The 25,510-nt window shown below is 37.3% G+C and overlaps 1 protein-coding gene across 7 annotated transcripts in view; it reads left to right on the forward strand.

Annotated features, from left to right (window-relative positions):
• Positions 1 to 25,510, forward strand: part of ncam1b (neural cell adhesion molecule 1b) — a 109,112-nt gene that overhangs the window by 57,985 nt on the left and 25,617 nt on the right. For 3 of the 7 annotated variants that reach the window (XM_057839192.1, XM_057839188.1, XM_057839193.1), the window contains exons 7-12: positions 1,089 to 1,249; positions 2,107 to 2,249; positions 3,807 to 3,830; positions 11,184 to 11,213; positions 23,218 to 23,368; positions 24,394 to 24,581. In XM_057839192.1, the coding sequence (XP_057695175.1) occupies positions 1,089 to 1,249; positions 2,107 to 2,249; positions 3,807 to 3,830; positions 11,184 to 11,213; positions 23,218 to 23,368; positions 24,394 to 24,581 (697 nt within the window). The remainder of the gene's footprint in view (positions 1 to 1,088; positions 1,250 to 2,106; positions 2,250 to 3,806; positions 3,831 to 11,183; positions 11,214 to 23,217; positions 23,369 to 24,393; positions 24,582 to 25,510) is intronic. The other 4 variants (XM_057839190.1, XM_057839194.1, XM_057839191.1 and 1 more) reach the window with 2 other exon arrangements.

Consider the following 25,510-nt stretch of genomic DNA (forward strand, 5'->3'; position numbering starts at 1 on the left):
GACAATATTGGGATTCATTATCATTGGGTTTTCATTATCGGAAAACTTACAATTTTTGTGTGTGAAACTGCAGTAGGGCATGGGCATTAAATTTGTATAAAATGGCATTAAAAAGCATTAAATGACATTTGCTTACACCCGTAGAAACCCTGTTTAAAACTCTGAAAGTAAAATTTGCTTTAGTTAACAGAATTAGGTAGATCAGACAATAAAAGGAGACCAGATATAAATAGGATGGAAGGACACTACGGACAAAAATCTCAGAATCCCCCGCCCCAGTAAGCCTTGCTTTACTTATAGTTCCCCTGATACAAAAAGTCTTTAAAAGCAATGATTTTTACCTGTAGTTAATTATCCACTGAGTATCAACTTGTTTCCTTCCCGGTTCAAATTGATTGAACGTGAAGCACTGTCAATGGCAGTGCAACTAGGGCTACTACCACAACAGCTTTGGATGTATGACTATTTGGATAGTGAAATCACTTAGAGATGTTGTTGACTTAAAAATGATCCCAAATACTCTTTTTGCCACTCTTAGTTGCAATTTAGTTTATTTTTTTGTCATTTATATATATATATATATTTTTTTTTTAATGTAGATTTTGTGTGTGTGTGTGTGTAAATTTTCTCTTATTATTCATTATTTTAGTTTTTTCAATTGAAAAAGGAAAAAAAAAATACATTTACATATTGATTCACTTCATTCATTTAATAGTTCATGTTTTATGAACACCCTTATATTATGTGATTTATGAAAAAAAAAAAAAAAAAAAATCTTTGGGGGGGTTTTTTGTTAAAAAAAAAATCACTTTGTTAAGATTAGGAAAACAAAAAATTACATATTCTCTTTTTTGTATCCATTTTATTTTAGCGAGCAACTATAAGTTGATTTACCCTAGTGGCCCACACAAAATGATTTGGCAGGCCAGATCTGACCCCCAGGCTGCCAGTTTGACACCTCCAGCTTAGCCAAAATAATATGAATTGACCATGTTTCACTTTCCATTCCAATAAGTATGTACTGTATGTATAGTATGTGAAGGCTGGATTGTTAGGCATTGCTTGTGTATGTTCTTTTCATCCTCTAGAAACCAAATGCATCTGGAGGCGGGGGAGAAGTACAGCTTTAACGAGGATGGCTCAGAGATGTCCATCATGGATGTGAGCAAGCTCGATGAGGGCGAATACACCTGCATCGCTAAAAACAAGGCCGGGGAAGCAGAGCAGGAGCTTAGTTTGAGAGTATTTGGTGAGTGGGAAATACTGACTATAAGTGAGGATAGACTCTAAAAGGCTTCCAAGTGTGTGGGCATGAATTTTTTGGAGTAGTAGGCCTAGTATGTGTTTTCTTTTAGCCATAGTCGTGTCAAAAATTATAACTAATTGTGCAATGAAGAAGTGCTCAGCCAAATTGTTGAGCCAAATTGTTTAGCCTGCTCTCCTCTGCAATCTATAAATATCCTCAAATTCAAACACAATTGTCATCTTCAAAGCATCGCAGCACCATGTTTTTCTATGCTCCCACACAAGCACCAGTGTTACTTTTGCCTTTACTCACTCAGATAGCACATTAATATTCTAGTCATTAGATTTGAAAAAATCAATGCAGTTTATGTAATGACACAAGAAACAAGACATTTGCTCGTTTGTTCATTAAATAATTTCCACTGGCTATTTACAGTTTTAATACAGGGTGGCAAATGTGTCCCCTCTACTGTGTATTGTACAATCCTCAATTGTTACTGTGTAGGAATGCTTCAATGTGTTTATCCTCCGCAGAATGCGAGGAAAACAACTTCATGCTTCAGATAGAGTGCGTTAATTTTCTTTGCTGTGCTGACATCTCCTTCAAAACACCTCAGCAATGGTTTTGTGCAATGTGAACTTAAATAAATGAAGATCAAGCCTTCTAGCACAGGCTTAATTATCACATGAATTAAAGTTTAGGTCCTTTGCGTGGTTATCGTACTTTTGCTACTGCTGGGAGTAGACAGCTTATTATGGTTTAGCCTCTACGCCTCCCCCTCACGTCAAAGCACTCATCCTTCCTATGAACTAATCCCAAATCCAGCACTCACTACTTGCTACAACTTTTGTCCTTTACAGTCAAACCTAAGATCACCTATATTGTAAACCAAAGCACGTCCGAGATGGAGGAGCAGGTCATGCTAACTTGTGAGGCTTCTGGGGATCCGACACCCACCATCAGCTGGAGCTACGGGAACCGTGTTTTTACAGACGGCGAGCAGGTAAAGCAGAAATAAAACTTGTAATGAATTTAATCATGATAGCCAATTATATTTGGAGGTCTGATTTGCTCCCTTTATTGAATGACAATGATATACGTAGTAGTAAACTGTGTAAACTGCGAAAGTACGGTTGTTGATTAGAAACTGAAGGTTAGTACCAAAATAGGGCCTGTAAAAAGCTATCAGCTAGTTTATGCGTCATCATTTAGGTTTTTGATGTACATCTACTGTGCCTTTAGTATTAGTTAATGCACATTTACAATACGGTGCTATCATGGCCTTGCATTATATACTTTGGGAAAAATTAAAGTTATGTTGTTCAAGTCCAATGACTAATTGTACGAAGGTAAGTGAAATACTAGTGGTTAAAACAATAGGATTTGAATTAATTAAGAGAATTATTTGCTCTGTGCTTTCATTGCAGAATACAATGAAACATTGATCTTTATGATTTTTGTTTTTTTTTAAAGTGGGGTGTTCTAAAATTTCTGACTAATTGTGCATAAAATAATTGAATGTTCTTCCTTCTTAATGAGTTGAATAAGGTTATTGAATTGAATGTGAACGAAATCTGTACACAAACACTAAATGTCTACACCTAACCTTTTCTGGTGGTAATCAATGACTCATTTTCATTAAAACAATATTTTAACTACACTGGATAACAATGTATGACCTGTTAAACATTGAATTTCATTATTGATAAATCAGCAAACAACTCAACATGTGATCATTCTTAATTAATCAACATCGGATTGGGACAACCTGTCTGATTATTGAGAAACCGCATAAAGCCAGTCTCATAAGGACAGAGATGAGGTACCTTTATTCTGGATTTCAAGTCGTCAAATAATTTTCTAAAAGTATGTGCAGGCAAAGCACTCCGTGATGTTTGTGCATCGCACATTCAATCTGTCAAATTAAGCGACTCGTTCGAGCTGGATCTCACGCAATTACCTCCACAATACTGCATGCAACTTTCGACGTGGAAATTAGATTCCACTTAAATGTTCCCAAATGTCAAAAAAATGTTCCTAAATGTCAAAAGGAAAAAAAAATCCTCCCATTCACAATCTAATTGAATTCAGAGCCCCGTGATTAAACTCGATGTCTGCTTCTTACTGTGTTTGCTACAATGAGCGCTTGGATGATCAAGTGTTTATTTAGCGTTTTCAATCACACATTGCTCTGCTCATGCTGGTGATTGAAAGGGTTCTGCATTTTACGCTTAACTGTATCCTCTCTATTTTTTCACTTCCACTTTACACTGCACACATACTTTAAATTTTGTTTTTGTACCAGATTCATGAAGCGTTACTGTCCATTACATCCTTGACCAATATTCTCCCATAATATTTAATGGTCAAATCATCAAAAACAATGAACACATGCCTGGCTATTATCCTCACAGCTCAAGCACAAGCTCATGCGGCCTTCTTCCTCATGGGTCTCGCTACGGCTGCGAAGTAATGAGGGGGAAAATGTTGAGAGAATGGTGTACTTGGTGGCGGAATTGTGGAGCTGCTCCATTACATGCGCTACATTCTCTCTCAACAGGCACACCTAAACAGGATCTATCAGGTATGAAATCGGCGTGGCACACAAGTACTGTGGCAAAATGCGCCTCCAGATTTCAGCTAAAATCCAATTTCCAATTTCCACATAGAAAACTAAATCAGTGACTCGACTGCTGCATGCGCACCAAGTGTAGTTCATCCAATAGTCGTTGATCTTGCCGTAGAAGCATGACATTTGGGTGGTTTGTCGTCACGTAACAAAAAAAAAAAAAAAAAAGTAAAACTCCATTTTCTCTTGTCTCTTGATCACTACCAATCTTTGCATCGTAGCATAAGGTTGACTCATTCATGTACAGTGATCCCTCACTTATCGCTGTTAATGGGGACCAGAACTGAACAAAAGTGAAAACAGCAAAGTGGTGGAAAAGAAGAAGGAGTGGTCCATTAGATTAATAAAAAATAGTTGGAGAAATGTAAATTAGATATTAATAATATAAATAACATACATAATATGTACTGTACATTGATTGATTCTCTCTCTCATATGATACGTGTCTGTGTGAGTGTACATACATACGTAGATGTAAATAAAGTGTACACAAATGTTTTTAGAACTCTTTTATATATAATACGTATATATATATTTCTTTTTAATCCGCGATGCGCTGAGGGCCCGAAAAATGAGCCGCAAAATAGCGAGGGATCACTGTACATCTCCATACGGTAGTTGTCTAGACCAGCCTTTCCAAAACTTTGTCACTCTCTTTCTAAATGGTTGCCATATTGCAGTAGACCATTTATCATGTTTGATTTGGTTTTGTAAAGAGAATAAAAATGACTACCTGAGATTATTATTGAAAGTATTGTTGTTCAAGAATCCTTTGTTTAATTAAAAACATTGGCATGCTTTTTACAACTTTTTAATTCATGCTCCCTGTACCATATCCAGACAAAGTAAGGGCACCTGCACACCCGCTAAAAACATATTAAGAGGAAACCTGGACAAATTCATTATGGTAAATCATGCAAAGCATGTAAGAAAGTAATACAAAAAATTGCAAATGCAATTGAGGCGTACAAAAGTAGATTATTTTTTTTTCTGCTGTAGCTGCGGAGTGCCTCTCTCAATGTCAATGTTTTGAGGAACTGTTTATTATTCAACGTTTGTAGTGTAAAATACAATAATTATTAACAAAATATTTAGAAAGATTCAATCATCTACTTCTAGTAATGGTAAATGGTGTTATACTTATATAGCGCTTTTCCACCTTTCAAGGGGTGAAATGAAGTTCCTATAACCTTTTTTAAATCATTGCCTGCCGTTAACAATGACAGGTCCAATTTAAACTGAGATAACTGGCTGTGAATGCTCACTATTCAGTGCCATTTTGGCGGGAAGATCTGACAGCGATCTTTTGCTTAAAATGAATTGGATGTCTAGTGCCGTCAAAGGCAGCCAATAAGTTAATAACATTAAAATCACCATTTTTGATTTTTGACAAAAAAATCACGATAGACTGATTCGTAACTAATTTGTGTTAGAACCCCTATTTATATTTCTGAATCTTGTGCACCACAGTTTTGGAATTCCTGGTCTAGACTATCTAACAATGTTGTCATGGTCACCATAAATGGAGCATATACAACTGTCAATCTCTTTTCTGTCTGTCTTCTGAGGGTCAAACGCTCGCCCACTCAAGTTGCAACATCAGTGGTGGCCAATAAAGATTTTTTTGGGGTGGTTTAGTTTTTCCAGCTGGTTTCAATGCGTGGACAACAAGTGTTCAGTGTTTTTACAGCCACCTGTCAAGCTCACCAAGGCGAGTGTTTGATCATCAAAAATAGATTGCAAGCGGCACACGGTACTCCAAACGCAAAAACAACACTGCCGCCATATGACGCACATCACGACATGCCTGTTTTCTTTCTGCCCACGGTGCAGAGGCACAGTCTCACTTAAACTCTTCACACCTCCCATTTTATTGAGTGACTGTGTTCAAAACCGAACGCACTGCCAAGATCTTTGTTGAAGCCATTTTATGGGTTTGCAAACATTTACTGTCACTGCAAAGATTATATCTGCATATGGCAGTCGATGGAATGAATTCAACCAAACCTAAAAACAGGCAATGAACAGTTCAGATGTACTGATTGTTCATGCACAATGGCGACAGTGTGTTTTGCTCATCTGGGTACAGCCTCTAAGAAACCATTAGCAGCTTCATGAATGACCCTCTTGTCTCGTCAAGGAACTGGATAAAAAATGCATTTACTACATTTCAACCTCAAGTTGTAAATATTCTGCAAGGGAGCCGAAAGTGGGGTGAAAAAGAGATGCACGGAGAGATGGCTGCTAATTGTTTTGTTGTCTTGTTCTATTCATCTGATGTCCATCTGTCACGCCATCTGTATCCATCACAACAGCTGTATTTCATCCAGGATGGTTGCATCCTTTGAAAAAACATAAATTTTGGCTGAATTTAGAACATGTTGGTTGATTTCATTGAAAAGCCAGTTCATCTATGCATGATGCTAAACACTGAAGCTAATTAGCTGCTTGTTTGGGAATGAGTCTTCAGTCTCTTTGAAATGTTTCACAGAGGAGGATAAGGAGGTGAACCTCAGACAAGTTTAAGGGCCAACCAGTTGGTTCCAATTATAATTTAGACAATAAAAAGTGTTTTGACATTTTAAGAAGATAGGATCACACTACCTCATTTAACAGGAGAATTTGACGTTATGGTGCATTATTATCATAGTTTTACCACAACATTGTATTGGTAGATTACAATAAAAAGAAACAAAAACAAAAAAACACAGAATCTTTTAATGGTTATGTTGTAACATAACTTTTTCTTGGTTATTTTCCTCTGCACAATATCAAGATTATTTTAGCACTTTACCTTTACAGCACAGTGGCACTTTTTATTCTTAAAGTTCTTCACAAAACAGGTCGCATAAAGCCCTCCTTCAATATAGTATACTTTCGTCTGCTGTAACGGTGTCCCTAAATATTCGACACTGGTTCTCTTCTATCGTCATTACTTTGTAGTGTGTTTTGCTCCAACTGAAGTGTTTAAAATTGTATGATTTTCGCAGTCTCGCACAATACTGTTTTGGCGCAAACTTGGTGGTTCTGCTGCTTTAAGATTTAAGACAGTTTAAAGGAAATAGCCAATACCCTCAAACCACCACAAACTAAACAAAGCGAAGGCAAACTTTACAATGGAAATGTGACGTTGGATTAAAAAGAGAGACTCTTTTGATATACGATATACTGTATATATGATGTTGATACACAGTCTGGTTCTGAGGCTGTTCATATTCTAAGCATATCAATTGTAATAGGTATTTCTCAGATCATATCATAGCAAGTTCAACGTATGTCTTGTCCGGAACAGAGTTTCTTGGGTGTGGTTTTTAGACTGGTTATAAGATACAGTGCTCCAGGGACATTTTACTTCTGGTTAACCAACAGTGACATGAAACATGCCTTTATTCATTCATTCAAATGTTCTTAACTAATTTGAATGTGGTGAGTAAAGCATGAATTCCCAGTTTTTGAACAGGAAATCCCCCCCACACACACACACACACAGTGGCTCTGGTTGTAATACAGCTTTTGTTACAGGACAAAAAGTAAAGCAACTCGAGTTACAGCTGCTGCGCTCTGACAGATTCATTGTTTCTCTAGCTTAAAGACGTCTTTGTCTGGCTTCACTCGACTCTTCTCACGGCAGGCCTCCACTGTAAAAGTTAGCACCCCGAGATGCATTTTTACTAGGCTTACCACAGTATTCAGCAACATCATTGTATCATAACAGATGAGCCAAGCTCTCGCTCCCAATGAGGATTAGGAGGGAGATTACTACATCGCACAATAGGAAAGCAGTGATTACGTAAATTAAAATTGTGAAGTAAAACTACTATGTCCAGGAAAGGAGCCTAATCTAAGTAATAGTTTGGTTGTTTCTTCTCAGCTATTAATGCTTTGTTTTGATTATCTTAATAACAATTTAAAGTACGCAGATGGATAACAATCAAGACAATTAATTTGTAGCCAATCATTGACGGCTTTTCATATTCTTTTTGAATACTAAAATTGGTCAAAGTAAAGTGAATTTGCGTGAACGTGAATGTTTGTTAGACTAAATGTGCTGTGGGGTTGGCGGGCGACCAATTCAAGGTGTTCCCCGCCCTCAACACACCTGCAAGGATGAGCAGTGCAGAGTATGGATAGACACAAAACCCTGTTAAGCCTGTTCAACATCCAGATAGCTAATTAAATAGTACTGAAAGTACTTGGAAAGAAAGGAATTATTTGACGTGTAATAAAAGACTTGAGTCCTTTATTGTTGCAGCAGTTTAGAAAGGACTTTAGAGGCTAGCTCTAATTGTGTAGTTGTTGTCTTCACTGGAAACAAAAGGTTTCAGCGGGCCTGAATGCTCAGTAATGTAAAGATGCTCTGTCACTCAAGGGCTTTGAAACACTGTCAGGGTTTTGCACATTTACAACAGTTTGTTCTCAGGATGCCGTCTCATTGTGATAACTGCAGTAAATGCCTCTCAATGTTGGTGTAATACTGAGTCCCGATGGAGCTGTCTCTATGATTATTCCGTGGGTTTGTTGGGTGAGTTGTTTGCATTATTGCAACACACACACCTATTACTATTTATTTTGACTTCAACAAACATGTGTCACACATATGACAGTAATACAGAGCTCTGCAGTGCAGAGCCGGCCGCAGCCTTGTGTGCGAGCAAGGTGCTGATGTTCCACACTATTAGGCCGCCAAGTAGATTAGGGCCATAGCTCTTCTGTAGCGCGGCTGTGACAACGTGGCTAACTGTTGTTTGTGCCGACGTGCAAGGTTTCAGTGATGTTACAGGATTGACTGTGCAAGCTGCCAACAACACTCTCTCATAGTGCACAATCATACTACAACCTGCTGCATGAGGCTTGTTGTTGCACTAAACTCTCAGGCCATCTTCAGAGTTGGGGTTTTAGCAATGTATTAACGAGCATATCGTTACTGCCTGGCAGAAACATGGTGTGTCAGCATATGGTAGATTTTTTAAAATTCATTTTCATACATTTATACTGTCGTCTCCAAATGTCTGACAAGTGTTAATTTAAAGTGATTATCAAAGCTAAGAGGACCATATAGGGGTCTTTAAAACATTCAAATTTTGGTGCAAAAATCATAAGAGTATTTTTTTTCCCAAAATGTATTATTTTAATGGACAATTGGTGCAGTGATGCTATATTTAATTTTTTTGTGTACGTTACAATGTTAATTTACTTACTTCTTTTTTTTTTTTTTTGTGGAGAAATGGCAGCAAACTGCTTCTTATAAAGCTAAATGGAATGGAACCTTAATGAATGTCATTGTAAACACCTCCATCTGTCCTCTCATGTACTAATTTAATACATTAGAGTGATGGCTGGGAAAAGGGTAGTTGAAGCGAGAAAGCTAGGAGTGGTCTTCAGACTTTTGTACAGTGCCATGTATTTATTTTTCATTGTAGTCTGCAGTATTCGTCGAAAGAGAAGTCACACTGACACACACCGTTAAACACTCAATTAAACTTCTAGATATATTTTGCATGCCAGTCCAGATGTTAGTTTTGGGCTGAATAACTCAATTAAGGAGTGCAGTTATCCTACATGGGTGAACTGCATTTATATTTTGCGACTTAATGCAGCATGGACTTGGGCTGGGAGTTCATTGATGGTTTCAATCGCATTTTTCTGCTGTTAATTTATTCCTGCTGATTGCATTCACTTATTTCAAAAGTTTCCTCGCTGTTTCACCTGATGAAAGAGCTGTTTGCCATTCTACTTGTTACACAAATCATTGCACCTCATCATCACGCTCTAATAGGTCCTTCTCTGAGCATGCCTTCTGTAAAGCTTCTTGTCTTGTGTGTTTTGTCATTTTAAATGGACATAGCATGTAGTCCCAGTAAGAGCTAAAGCTTTTCTTCTGTGCAGGTTGTAAAATATGGACACTCACATTGCATTTTGTTCCAAAGTCACTTGATAATTTAGTTACAATGTTTCTACAAATAGTAGCTGTCCCTCTAACAACTTACTACCCAAATTGCTAGGTCATCCACCTATCCGCATAAACACCTCCTCAAGTAGGCACTTCCTATTTTCCAGCAAAAACGGAAAATAGGTAGTAACTATAATTAACTTATTTGGCGAATATACAGTATGTTATATAAATAATAATAATATATAATAAATCACCCTCAAACAAAAGTACAATTTAAACCCCCGTCCTTGCAAAAGCAAGCTCATCTGAAATCAATTATAAGTGCTTGCCATAGTAACAAATGTGGTTCCACTAAATGATCCATCTTGTTCGATATTAAGCAATTCTTTGGACTAGCAGGTGGTCGTCCTAAAATGATGTGAGTGTCAATGCTCATTATGTCGAAAGTATCTTCCTGTATATTGTAATTCAAACTGAACATGCATTTTGTAATAACCCGATTTTAAGTGTGCTTCTACAATTAAAGTCTTTCTATTTGATTGTATTTGTGGAACTACATTATTTTATTTCTGAAATGACCAAAAAATACAACTTCAAAAGCAAATTTTGCTTTAATTTACAATGCAAGCTAGCACATATTTGTAGCAGGCTATTACACAGCATCATAATACTATGGTCAACCTAATAGAAATATTACAATTCAGGCTGGATTGATGTTTGATCTAAACTTTGTTACATTTTCTTAGAGTTCACAAATGTGCACAGCATTTAGGTGCTGAACACATTCCGTAGCTACTAGAAGCAACCAACATCCAGTAATTGCCAAGATTTACTGGGCTATGAAAAGCACAAAATGGGTCCAAATTATCTGTTAAACTATACTCAGTCTTTTGAATGCAAATATTTAGCTGTACATTGTTTAAAAGCAAAAGCAACATTACTTAGTTTTAGTGCGATAATTAGTGCTGAAAAAAAAGTGCCAGTATATAGAAAGCGAATTGATCATTTCAAAGCTATTTTTAAACAATGACCCCTGATTAATGACATTTTATTACTCTAAAGCATTTGGCCAATCATTACGCCAGTAGACGTCAGTCTTAATGGAGCTTAGACGCAGTGTTCTTATAAAGAGGACACTAGGGATTACTGAAAATATTTCAAATCCTGGCCTTTCCTGTTGCAAAATAGTTAATATCAAACATATAACCACACTGGATGTGTAGAACGAACCAAATCTAACTTTCATGCTCAGGTATTAAAGATGTAAAGGGGAAAAAATAAAACACATTTCATACTTGCTGAGCCAGAGCCTTATTTTATTATTTTAATTTTTTATTTTACCCACATGAGGATTGTCTTCTAAGAATTACTCTGCTTCTTTTGTTGTTGTTTGTTGTTCTCTCTGTCCTCTACAGGCATCATGGACTCGTCCTGAGCAACACAAGGTATTCTAAATGCATGACTTTTTAAAAAAAGATATATATATATTTTTTTTTATTAAACTCATCCATCTCCCATGTCAAGGGAGTTGAATCCGGTTATCGATGGATGCAGATTTAAAAAAAAATGTTTTAAATAAAAATCTACAGTTGAACATTTTGAATACAGTGGCTGTGAGGGGCTTTCAAAATAAATGCATAACAACCATTTTGCCATACTTTCGTTGGCTTCATTGAAAATTATTTATCAGTTGAAGTAAAAAAAAAAAAAAAATCCTTTCTTGATTATTAAGGCCTAGGAAAGTGTGGTGAAATTGTATTGCTCCTCTGTCTGCTTTTAATTTGAAGGTTTGACATTTTGACAGGATGTATTAAGTTGAAATTGCCTGAGTGTTACAGAGCTGACCAGAAGGCTTTTATTGTGGAAAATGCCTTGCCATCTATTGGAAATTGTTTTACTCAAACATCATTTATCACATATCATAGCCGCTCCTCAGAATTTTTTTATTCACCATAGACAAGAGATCCGTTAAAAAAAAGTATTTGTTTTGTTCATTTTAACCCCGATAAGCAGCACTTTTTATCACTTACATTATCCCTTTTAAAAAAAAAAAAAAAAATTATCTTGAGCACGACTGTATCTCATTTCTCCTATCAGTGGTGTTGGTTTCATCTTATCAAGCATCTATGATTTGGGCAACAATTTTAGTTTACCAAGAGAAATGTAACTTTGGCACATTGTTATATATCCCTCAGTGCAGTGTCATTATCTTTTCCATCTCATTATGTCTTGCTCTATGCATCACAAACAGCGACAGTTAGTAAAAGAAAAAAAATGCCCCAAAACAAACCTGCCAACAACTTTCTTCATTTGATAAATTTAGCATGTGCCATGAATAGAATTACAGTGGTACCTCTACATACGAAGTTAATTCGTTCCAGGACCTTGTTTGTAGGTCAAAATGGTCATATGTCGAGCATGATTTTCCCATAAGAATACGTTCTAATTCCATTAATTCGTTCCACAGCCCGAAAACCTACACTAAATCCTTAATAAATACTGTTGGTACAATTACAAATGGCAATTACACAGAGCAAAACAAATACATTATAAATAAAAATCGGAATAATAATATGATAATAAAACGAAATGGGTTCTAATGTGGCGGACATGTTTTGCGTGCTGTACGTGAAAGACATGAAAGAGAGAGAGGTGCGGTAGAGACTTTACATGCTCTTTTAATGTTTTGTTGTTGGCGTCAACTGCGGCGGACAGTAGGCGTGTTGTGTTGCCCAAGTTCTGAAATAAATGATTAAAAACCTGACGAAGCTGGCGATTTCTTTGGCCATGTTACCACAATAATAATTGTCACCTTAACTTATAAAGACTGGTGAACGGAGGTCGGAGGAGGACCGTCGAGATGGTAGACATTCTACGGACGTATTGTCGAGCCAGTTCACGGAAATGCACACCACGCTCATATTTCTCTATCATTTCCATCTTCATTTCAATGGAAAGATTCACCTTTTTCGTTTTTTCACCACATGCATTAATCTTCTTGGAAGCTAAGTTGATTTCTCTCACAAGAAAATCCGCCGTGCGTCCGTCTTGCGGAATAACAAAGAAACTAGGGCACTCTCATAAATCATTGTATTTCGAGCATTTTGTCGTATGTAGAAACAAATGGCGAGTCAAATTTTACGTCGGATGTCGAAAAGATCGCACGTCGAAGCGATCGTATGTCGAGGTACCACTGTACCTGGGTTCTCAACTCTCACACATTGTGTCTCACGCATTTCAGGACATTCTCACGCCCTAGGCCACACCTTACATTTTTTACAACCCCTTAAAAAATATCTCTTCATCATCTAAAAATAAAATTGAGTCGTCTGATCTTAAAACTGTTCCACACATTTTCCCACAGCTGTCATGTTGACCCATAACATGCGGGCATTTATGTGCGGCCTGATTTATTTTTATGTCTGAATTTATCGAATATAGTATATTTACTATAGTGACGGAAACCTACGTCATTTCATCTCAAGCCGCGATGGCATTACAGTAATAGTCACGTCGAGATTCATTATTTTTCAACCAGTGGGGCATGTGGGTTAATAAATAAAGTTTTATGTTTGTTTTTATCACATAAATAATGTAGCACCATCGCAGGTCGAAAGGTAGTGACATGTTTTGTATCCGGTCTTTGTCACATGTAGGCATGTGCCGTTTACTGGTTTCAAGGTTTACCGTGATATGAAAACATCCCGGTTTCAAAACCACTAAAATTTTTCGTCATACTGTAGTGCGGTATTAGGTATTGTTTATGTCCCAAAAATGCAGCCGGAAGTGTCTTGGAGCGGCAGCGTCAGTGACGCTATTCATCTAGACAGCCAGCGTAGCAAAAAAGAAACACTCCAAACAAAAGGCGTACGTTTATTTAATTTATGGAGGTCTCAAATCATGGTAACTGAAATATATAAAATGAATACATTTAAAACATTATACAATAGTATTTTTACACGTGTGAGTAGCTTCATTAGCACAAACACAACAGAATGTGAGGAAGTCATATCCATGAACACCATGAAAAAGTTCGCCAACAACAAAACTCATTTTCTTTTCAAATTCAAAATACAAACTAATGAAAAATTTACAAAGACGAATGTTAGCCTAGTCTTAGCTGGGAGAGCAACTTCGTCAAGGTTGTAAGTCTCACGGCGTCGACCACTGAGAATCAAGCTTGAATGAAGAGAAAAAGAATAGCTTCATAGATCGCTAATTGAGACAAATAATCTTGCCCTAAGCACAATTGCACGTTCGCTGGGCAAGGAGAGGTCTCACTCCCAATGTTTTTACATGAAACCTTCACACAACAATATTTACATTTTAATAAACTTATACATTTTTAATTTATTAACTTACGAATTTTTTATGTATTTTTAATACAAAGGCATGACATGTAGACTAGAGCTGACACAGTGGCTGAAAATAGGCGAAACTTCACTTGAGTTTTTTGCCCCCTCAAAAAAAAATTTTTTTGCATATATTTTTGAATTTTATATAGAAGTATTTTCACTTTTTTATTGGAATTAATTTTATTCTTGCCCTAATCTTGAGCAACCTGAGCTGCCGCTGTGGGTAGTCTATAGGTTCTATTTATTTAAATTTTAATTAAATTTTTTTGTTTTTGTTTTATTAATTTTAATATGTTCTGAAAAATTAAAAAAATCCCGGAAAAAGTTTTTATTTCTTTTCTTTTTTTAACCTATACATCTCAAAAGAACACATTTATAATTGCAATACCGTGAAACCGCGGTATTTTTGCTCATAGTTATCGTACCGTCAAAATCTCATACCAGCACATGCCTAGTCACATGCCCTACCAGTTTAAAAATGTAATTTTATCACTGAATCTGTCACGTACATATCTTTTGCTGCTCCACAGCCACAATCGTATAGTGACATCCACGTTAGCTTATTGAGTCATGCTTTATGCAAACAACACCAACTACACTAGTCCCAGCGAAAAGTAGTGGGATTTTTAAAAATACACTAAATACTGTATATAAAGATGGTTTTGGGGAGTCTCAAAACAAATTCTGTTTGGGCTCATATAAAGGCTTAGCCTGCATTCTGTTTTTGTGTGGTTATTGTTTTTGGAAGTACATTCATTCTTTCATTAATGAATCTGGTGTACCCAAAGAGTAATTTAATTTAAAATTAGTTGTGTGGAATAAGGAGGCAACTTTGGTCATCAAGTGTGGCTATAATTACAGGTTTTGTGTAAATACTTGGCTTGTGTGTCTTTAAAAGGAGAAGACCAATAGAGGTTTGCTGTCTTTCTGTGAAGGAGTACTTTAAAGGTGTGACTTTAACCACATTGTATCGGAAAAAAAAAATTTGAGTGGTTTACATTAGAGGTGGGAAACAAAAGTCGTCAGCCACAAAATGGCACTGTTCTTGTGCAATCACACTTTGTGGGTGTTTCTGTACATCCTATATTAGGGGCAGCCAGTGGGGGGAAAAGAGGGAAGAGTTATGGGCACGGAACAATGTTGTGTGCGTGCCGAGCATGTTAGAGCTGAATGCGTCTGGCTTGGCAGAAGAGCTGCAGGAGAGAACGTGTTTCCTTCTGCATATGCCCGGCCGGTTAAGATTAGGTGAACCTTGAAGCTAATGTGTCCCGTAGTATATTCTTGATTTCACGCTCTGATGTTCTCAGAGTGTCTGCCTGTGCCACTGTTCAGGCTAAGATGTGTTGTCATATTTGCTGAATTCTCTTTTTGGGAAGTGCTTATAACCATCATGTTGTTTTATATGTGTTCACACTGCAATGAATTTTAGATAAATGCGTCCCAATAAATAAACACCACATGTGAGATAAATGCCTCATTTACCCTACTCGTCACGACCTGACAAGAGGCTGGCATCAAAACAGGAATATGGAATGAGCTCTTCAAACACTAAAATCTTCCATAACAAATACTGAAGATCCAAGGGGGAAAAAGTATTGATTATTAAAGTACACAACCTATTCTCCTGCCCAACTGCTTTTGCAATTGCGCTGCAATTAAGTTTATGGATCAAGTGATGCCCTTTGAAACGTCTCTTTAATTTTTATGCGTCAACTTAGAGAATACTAAGTTATTAGTGGATTTTTTTTTTTTTTTACTGATACTTGTCAGCAACTAAAACAAGTCTTCCTCTTGTAGCACAAGAAACAAAAGGGTTGGAAAAAAAAAATACTGATGTAATACTTTAATTCTTTTCAAAATTATGCTTTATATCCCACACAAATTCACCCAAAAGGCAATGTTTATTTAATTGTAATAAAAGTGTGATATATGACTTATCAAATGTTCTGAACTCCTGTTTTGAAGTATTTTTAAATGTGATATGTGACTTATCAAACGTTCTGAACTCCTGTTTCGATGACAAGAAGGCAATTCATTTTTAGGAATAATGTGGATGAAGTTCATATTCCCATATTCATATGATTTATTCGTCAAATTGATATGTTTTCATTTTATGGAAGTATATTTTTAACATATTTTTTATGAATTAAGTCTGGCATCTGATTGCCTGGAAAGTAGTCCAGTGTTTACATTTCCCCTTGCCTGGCTGGGAAAGGCTCACCCATGACCTCAAATGAGGACAAGCGCTATTCAAAAGGTTGGTTGGATAAATGAAGGCCTACCCCACTGCCACAATGAGGAAGAACTTCTTAAACAGGTTAATCAAATAGGAACATTAACAAATATTGCCCAAAGCTAATCAATAAATTTCGATAACTAAATAATTCATGGCGTTGCCAAACTAAAGACTTTGACATAGTGTTTTGTACACCAAGGTTTAGAATGAAAGTCCGTCGTGTTACATAAGCATTGCTCCATTCCCTCTACCCGCTATGCATAATGAATGCGGCAGACATGCGTAGCAGCTATTGAATTGGAATACAAAATAAGAACGGTCTCTCTTTACATGGCCGCCCTAGCTGCCTCCTCAATCAGCATGTGTAAAAGCATCCGTGGCATTGTTTTGCCTGCGGCTTGGACCTGAGCCAGTTAAAAAAAACAAAGAAACAAATAAACCAAAAAACCTAGAGATGCAATGAGCTGGTTGAGGCGTTTGTTTTCGCTACACCTTGGAAAATGAAGAATGACAGCTCAAGTGTACAAAAAATGTGAATCTCAAATGAGTTAAAGGTGAACTTACAATATATACTGTATTTTTTTAATATTATTTAAACTTCGATGAGATTTTATCAGGTTTTCAATAGGCATGTGCCGGTTACTGGTTTCAAGGTTTACTGTGGTATGAAAACTTCACTGTTTCAAAACCACTAAAATTTTCCGTCATACCGTCGTACGGTATTAGCTATTTTTTTATGTCCCAAAAATGCAGCGAGAAATGGCATGAAGCGACAGGGCTCACCCTTCCCCCTCCAGTTCCGCAGTGAGTCAGCTGTGCTACACCATGGCTGACACTGTCAAAACTACACCTGAGCTTTTTCTGAACCCCCTCAAAAAAATCTAGTCTCGTATGGGAGTATTTCGGTAACCGAAAACAAACATACGGCCGCAGCTTAGAGGAGGAAGGACAGCTGACGTGCAGGCAACATATCCAACATGAGTTCACATTTGCGTGACCAACATCCGTCATGTTACACAAAATTTAAGGTAAGTAAATGCTGTCATGAACGTTTCCCACCAGCTACGAGAGTTAACTAACACGGCGTGATTCGTGTGTCTAGCGATGGTAAAATAAATACTATAACATAAGCTTGTTAACAAGGCTTTTAGTGTGGCTAGTTAGCATGCCAAGATGGCTAACTAGTTTCCTCTCTATTAGCGTGCTTTTGTAAGGTCTTTCGCCATTGTAAACATCTGTTCAAAATAACATTTTCATGATAAAGCCTGTAGTGTTTTTTCTCTCTTGCAACTTTCTGTGTTGAGAGAGGGTGTGCGTGTGTGTGTGTGTGTATAATGTGTAAATATTGATACGAGTCATACACACACATCTCTTGCCTCACTTTCCATTAATATTCAACGAATTAATATTAATTGTAGTAGTGGTATATTAACCCAGAAAAGGTGAACTTACTCACATTCCTGCATCATAATTTGGACCGAGAGCGAAATATTTAGAAAATGAGCAAGTCTCTAAAAATGTTGAGACGAAGCTTTAAAGTCAGTGAAGTGCTTGCAATATATTTATATATGGTGGAAAACACTCAAGTTCCGCTCTGAGACCCCAAATTTGGCCAACTTTCAAAATTGTCCGATATGCATTTGTGATACATCTTTGGAAAGCTGGAATCTTTCTGGGGGAAGAAAAATTTTGAACGGGAGGGCATTTAAAAAACAAAGCAAAACAATTTTTAAACAGCAAAACCCTATCTGGAGGTGAGAGCACGCGAGAGCAGAATTACAGGTGCCATGACTTTAACAAGATATTATCCCGTACTTACCTTGTTTCAATCCAAAAACTCCATGTAGCATCTATCACTGAGTGTCAAGACAGCTGTGAATGGCCACAGCTGGATTTTTGGGGGGACTTTATGGGTGAAACATAATCATATAACAAGGGTCGCGATGCAGAAATCGCAGCCATCAAGGAGTGGTCGAGATTTTCTTTTTCAAATGTTTACCCTTTGAAACGTTTTTTTTTTTTTTAATTTTTCTTTGTTTGGATTGATTATTTATCATCTAAAATGTCGGGAAAATGCGACAGTATCCCAAAAAAAAAAAAAAAAAAAAAAAAACAATTAAGCAATCGTTATGAGGTAGATATCCGTGACTTTTTTACAGACGCCATTTTTTTCATTGTGACATAATTTGCTTTTAATTTTGCTTTTAATTTTTTATTTTTTTTAAACAAAATATGAGACAACAATTATTGATTCTAAGCTAAAAACGACAGACATTTTGAATAATAATATAATTAATTCTTCGTTTTATTGCCGGGTTGAAACAAAAGTGGTTGCACGACCTCTGTAAACGGGGGTTTTCAGGGTAAAACGGACAAATTAAAAATAGTTCGTGGGCTTAATGTGCCATGAATCTGCGATGGCAGCATATAGACATATTGTTCTATCAAACATAACTGTTGTTTTGGCTTAAAATACCGCAGTTTCTTTTAAAGAGGAGTGCAAGAGCAGAAACTGCTTTTGTCAGTCTTGTCTGTGTTTTCCGCCATATATATATATATTAGGGCTGTCAAAATTATCGCGTTAACGCGCGGTAATTATTTTTTTTTATTAATCACGTTAAAATATTTGACGCAATTAACGCACATGTCCCCCTCAGACAGTATTCTGCCTTTTGGTAAGTTTTACAGCAAGGTTTTTTGTGCTGTCTAACAGCGAACTCTTGTGGTCGCTTTGCGACATGGTTTATTGCTTTCTTGCCAGTTCATTATGGCTGCACGACATCTCGGGCTGACGCCTACGTTGTAATGTTGTGCTTATATGATCCTTGGACAAGATTTGTATGGTTGTTGTAAAGAATGTACATATTATGTTAGTAAGCGAAATGTTATATTTTTTGTATGAGACACTTTTTGTTTATGTTTAGTGAACTTGTATAGCGTGCTAAGTTAACGTTGTTGCTAATGCAATGCTTGTGTACTTTTTTTTGTAGTTTCACTACGGTCTAAAGAGGACAGTGGTTTGAGGCCATTGTATTGATAAATCAGATGAAAAAGGAAGAAGTCCAATTATTAAGGCGTCGTTCACTAGCTGTCTAGCTTTGGAAAAAGTAGACGCTTCGGAGTGAGGACAGCATAGACAGATTTAAATGACAGTAGAGTGAAATGCCCACTACAGTCCTTATGTACCGTATGTTGAATGTATATATCCATCTTGTGTCTTATCTTTCCATTCCAACAAATTATTTTACAGAATATATATATAATTTACAGAAAAATATGGCATATTTTATAGATGGTTTGAATTGCGATTAATTGCGATTAATTATGATTAATTAATTTTTAAGCTGTAATTAACTCGATTAAAAACTTTAATCGTTTGACAGCCCTAATATATATATATATATATATATATATATATATATATATATATATATATATATATATATACTGTATGTCTATCTATCTATCTGTCTGTCTCTCTATCTATCTATATACTGTATATACATAATAAGCACTTGCTCATTTCCTAAATATTTCGCTCTCGGTCCAAGTTATGATGCAGGAATGTATGCATATACAGTGCCTTGCAAAAGTATTCGGCCCCCTTGAACCTTGCAACCTTTCGCCACATTTAAGGCTTCAAACATAAAGATATAAAATTTCAATTTTTTGTCAAGAATCAACAACAAGTGGGACACAATCGTGAAGTGGAACAAAATTTATTGGATAATTTAAACTTTTTTAACAAATAAAAAACTGAAAAGTGGGGCGTGCAATATTATTCGGCCCCCTTGCGTTAATACTTTGTAGCGCCAACTTTTGCTCCAATTACAGCTGCAAGTCGCTTGGGGTATGTTTCTATCAGTTTTGCACATCGAGAGACTGACATTCTTGCCCATTCTTCCTTGCAAAACAGCTCGAGCTCAGTGAGGTTGGATGGTGAGTGTTTGTGAACAGCAGTCTTCAGCTCTTTCCACAGATTCTCGATTGGATTCAGGTCTGGACTTTGACTTGGCCATTCTAACACCTGGATACGTTTATTTTTTAACCATTCCATTGTAGATTTGGCTTTATGTTTTGGATCATTGTCCTGTTGGAAGATAAATCTCCGTCCCAGTCTCAGGTCTTGTCCAGATACCAACAGGTTTTCTTCCAGAATGTTCCTGTATTTGGCTGCATCCATCTTCCCGTCAATTTTAACCATCTTCCCTGTCCCTGCTGAAGAAAAGCAGGCCCAAACCATGATGCTGCAACCACCATGTTTGACAGTGGGGATGGTGTGTTCAGGGTGATGAGCTGTGTTGCTTTTACGCCAAACATATCGTTTTGCATTGTGGCCAAAAAGTTCAATTTTGGTTTCATCTGACCAGAGCACCTTCTTCCACATGTTTGGTGTGTCTCCCAGGTGGCTTGTGGCAAACTTTAAAGGAGACTTTTTATGGATATCTTTGAGAAATGGCTTTCTTCTTGCCACTCTTCCATAAATGCCAGATTTGTGCAGTGTACGACTGATTGTTGTCCTATAGACAGACTCTCCCACCTCAGCTGTAGATCTCTGCAGTTCATCCAGAGTGATCATGGGCCTCTTGGCTGCATTTCTGATCAGTTTTCTCCTTGTTTGAGAAGAAAGTTTGGAAGGACGGCCGTGTCTTGGTAGATTTGCAGTGGTCTGATGCTCCTTCCATTTCAATATGATGGCTTGCACAGTGCTCCTTGAGATGTTTAAAGCTTGGGAAATCTTTTTGTATCCAAATCCGGCTTTAAACTTCTCCACAACAGTATCTCGGACCTGCCTGGTGTGTTCCTTGGTTTTCATAATGCTCTCTGCACTTTAAACATAACCCTGAGACTATCACAGAGCAGGTGCATTTATACGGAGACTTGATTACACACAGGTGGATTCTATTTATCATCATCGGTCATTTAGGACAACATTGGATCATTCAGAGATCCTCACTGAACTTCTGGAGTGAGTTTGCTGCACTGAAAGTAAAGGGGCCGAATAATATTGCACGCCCCACTTTTCAGTTTTTTATTTGTTAAAAACGTTTAAATTATCCAGTAAATGTTGTTCCACTTCACGATTGTGTCCCACTTGTTGTTGATTCTTGACAAAAAAATTAAATTTCATATCTTTATGTTTGAAGCCTGAAATGTGGCGAAAGGTTGCAAGATTCAAGGGGGCCGAATACTTTTGCAAGGCACTGTATATATACTATATATAGTATTTTTCATATAGAAGTGTTTTTACTTTTTTAGGGAATATAATTATTTTTGCTCTAATGTTTAGGAACTTGAGCTGTGGCTGTGGGTTCAGTCTATAAGTTCTATTTATTTCTATTTTGTTTAAAATATTTGTTATTTTATTTTAACATTTTAATCATGTCGATATTTCAATTTACAAATATGTTGTGGAAAAAAAATCCTGTTCAATGGGAAAAAAAAATAACCCATCTCAAAATAAGAGCTATAATTGCTGTAATTGCAATACCTTGAGACCTTGAAACCGTGGTATTTTTGCTTAAGGGTATCATACGGTCAAAATCTCATTCTCATGTGGCTCTTCATCCTGCTGCTGTGAATTGAAATTAGTTTGTCACTAGTACACATCCTATCTATTTGAACTATGAGGGCTGATAGCGAATTCTCTGCCAGCCCTCCCAGTTCAAATGGATTGGACGTCTCTCACCATCTATGGCATCTAATTAGTTGATTAGCTAATTAATTGGTCGAGTTAAATTTGAATACTTAAATGTTTACATATAGTTTTCGCTCTGAGTACTTATTGGCAAGTGGGTATGTTGGTTGGCAAGTGTTTCTATTACGATCTCGTGTGGCCATCAGTGAGTGGGTATGCAGGAAACACAAAGTGGGCAGGTACTTGCATAAGGCGCAGTGTGACTTACAAAAGTGTTTGCAAAAAAAAAAAACAAAAAAAAACAAAACATAGATGACAAACTTCGACTAGGTCACACAGACATTTTGATCCATGAAACTGGGAGAAAAGTAGAATTTGACAAGATCACCTTTAATTACATCAATCCAACTTGAGTTTTCCCAAGCACAGCAATCAGCCGAAATACATCCCCTTTACAGGCAATTTGTAACGTCTGTCGTTTGCAGTTCGATAAAATGAAATACACACAGGAACAATCATAGAAGACAATTATCAGGGCTTGGGGAAGACAGTTATTTGATATCATAACAGCTGAAAAACAGTTTGTTACAGACATCACTATTATCATTAAGCTAGCTGTTATCAGTATGAAAAACGGTAGTCCTATCTTATGAGGGGCATTTTGAAGTGACAGTTGTTGACCCTGAATGTGAGGAATGTGCTTTAAGTCAGGTGTCTACTCAAGCAGGTAGCATCACTTCAGTGTGGGAGTAATTTACATAACTCATTAGCCAGCTGCCTGTTATCATTTCCCTGGCGCAGAATGCAACACATTCTCTCCATAGTACCTAAATGTTATTATTATAATTTTTTTCTTTTTGTAAGCGCCGGCAGCCAAATCAATGTAGCGGTCATCACGAGAAATCTAGTCCATGAAAAATAATCAAATGAAATGACCCCTGAATGAAAGCAGTGCACAAGCAGTTTTAAGGTGACATAGCAAGTTGCTAAGCACTGTGAGTGAAAAGCTCCGCTTGGTTCCTCCTGCTATGAATTAATGATCAGCTCCCTGCTACTGTCAATTGTGCTGTTGTGTCTTCACATCTGTTACCTTTTTTTCTTTCCAAAATGTGTTCTGCTCCTCAGCGTATTTCTCCTCAACTTTATGGGTCGTATAAATAACACATGGGACTGATGAATATGTCGTCTCCTTAACCGGGCCATATTCTGCTTCTGTTCAGAGCGAGGATGGGAATGTGGTGGTGAGGAGTGACGCTCGCGTGTCATCCCTCACGCTAAAGTACGTCAAGTACACTGACGCCGGTCAGTACCTGTGTTCTGCGCGCAGTGCCATTGGGGAGGATGACCAGGGGGCTTATCTGGAAGTCCGCTGTAAGTATTCATAGTATAGTGAATCCTCGGGATTCAAAGTCCCGGCACTTTTAATTGTGTTTTTGGGTGATAGCAGCATAAACATCCAGCTTTATGTCAGCACATGAACTGAGCTGACGAAATCAGCTGAATGCTGTCATCAGGGATGCTAACCAGGCGAACGAGCTTGAGGTATATGGCCTGTCACCCAGAGCTTTTCATCTGAGATCTCACTGTGTGGCAGCTCTTCGCTTCCAATACAGCCTGACATTTTTCAACCTGATCTTTTTGGAGGGGATAAAATGAAGATGTTACACTACTGCAAACCCAAGTGCTATAACACAGGCTCTGTCTGCCTCTAAGAAATAGCATTTTACTGCTATTTTTCCGTGTTGCCATTCTATCTATGAAGTCGAACTAGCAATTTTACAATTTTTGTCCATGCATTTAAACACCAGACATTGTTAATGACATTGAATAGAATAAGAATGCCGTTTAAAAGCAATGCTGAATGTATTTGAAAGGCACCTTTTGACACCAATAGTGGCAAATAAATACAGTTTGAACTTGGATCGTGCTTAAAAAAAATAATCCTTTATATAACATTTCAATGCAGTATGCGTGGTTCTATTTTGTGAAAAAAAAAAATCTCATTTGTACATGAATGACTGAAATATCATGCTGATGCACAAGCATGCTTTGAACACAGGTATCATACACATGATTAGAGGAACCAGGTTGACAATTTATGCATTTTGCATCAAAGATTGCTTCAGTGCAGGGCTGTTTTACAAATATGACAAATGTAATGAGATTAGCCCATTCAATCAAATAAACTCATCTCAAAACGCAGTCATTGGAAATGTTTGCAATAACCGAGAGCATTTTCTTCTTTTTTTGTCATTATTTCACTATTCCAAATATATATTAGTGTGACAATATATTCTAGCGTCTACTTGCAAATTCCTCTTTATAAATGTGTTCATTTCGAGCATCATTACACCCTTGAGATCATGACAGTAACAATCTGACATATTTCTCCCAAGATTCTCCTAAGATCCACGGTGAAGTGGCGGTGTACACCTGGGAGGGTAACGCTGTCAACATCAGCTGCGAGGTGCAAGCTTACCCAAGCCAAGTCGCCATAGTCTGGCTGCGAGACGGACTGATGCTGCCCAATGCCAACACGAGCAACATTAAGATCTTCAGGTCGCCCTCGGCCAGCTACCTTCAAGTAAGATAGACACTCTCTTGAACAGGCGCATCTAAGCGTCATCAAGATTTCATGAGTTTTCCTTCAGGTATTCTCTGGTAGAATACCATCAATAATTCACTGGCAGGAAACCCATGGTAACAAATAGAAGACAGTAAATCCCCGTTCATCACAGGGGATATCATCGTGACCTATTCGCTGTAGATTCAAATGTGTGATAGGGACCTTATCTCGTCCCCAAAACAAATTCACTGGAACTCACCCAAAAATTGAAAATTTGCGAGGTAGTGCTCCATCAGTTGAAACCACTCTCGTACTGCAGCTAAAAGCCACAGTAGCATAATATATACTTTTATAACACAGTATACAGAGGCGGGGCTAGCAGAAAGGCAAGCCAGGCAGTTGCTTGGGATTCCGGTCAATAAAAGTGCCCCTGAGGGCTACAGAAATGTATGATTTGAAATGACAGTGCAGTAGTAAACCCCCTTTGTCGGGCTTCCCCCCACCCCATCTGCTGTAGCAACCTGCACTTGACACTATCATTTGACCCGGCATATTTTGTCAAAAGTGAAACTTAAGTTTGGCATTTTATGTGTGTACATTTATTTGCTTTGATGTTAATTATTTATACCAAGGGTCGGGAACCTATGGCTCGCGAGCCAGCACTGGCTCTTTTGACGGCTGCATCTGGCTCGCAGAAAAATCTTTCATTATTTAAAAAAAAAAAAATAATAATAATAATAATAATAATAATAAGAAGAAGAAGAAAATTCCGTTACACGTCTTTGGGCATTGCGCGAAACGGCGAAGGTCACCGGTCATATGCTGGTGTTGTGCAGTAATTAGCAGACGTGACTTTTGCGGAATATGTTAACTTTTTCAATGCTCAACAACAATCGCGCACTTTAAACTAGATATCCTCAAATAGCAACCTAGATGTGCTATATTAG

The sequence above is a fragment of the Corythoichthys intestinalis genome, chromosome 6, assembly GCF_030265065.1.
Source record: "Corythoichthys intestinalis isolate RoL2023-P3 chromosome 6, ASM3026506v1, whole genome shotgun sequence".
NCBI classification, from domain to species: Eukaryota; Metazoa; Chordata; class Actinopteri; order Syngnathiformes; family Syngnathidae; genus Corythoichthys; species Corythoichthys intestinalis.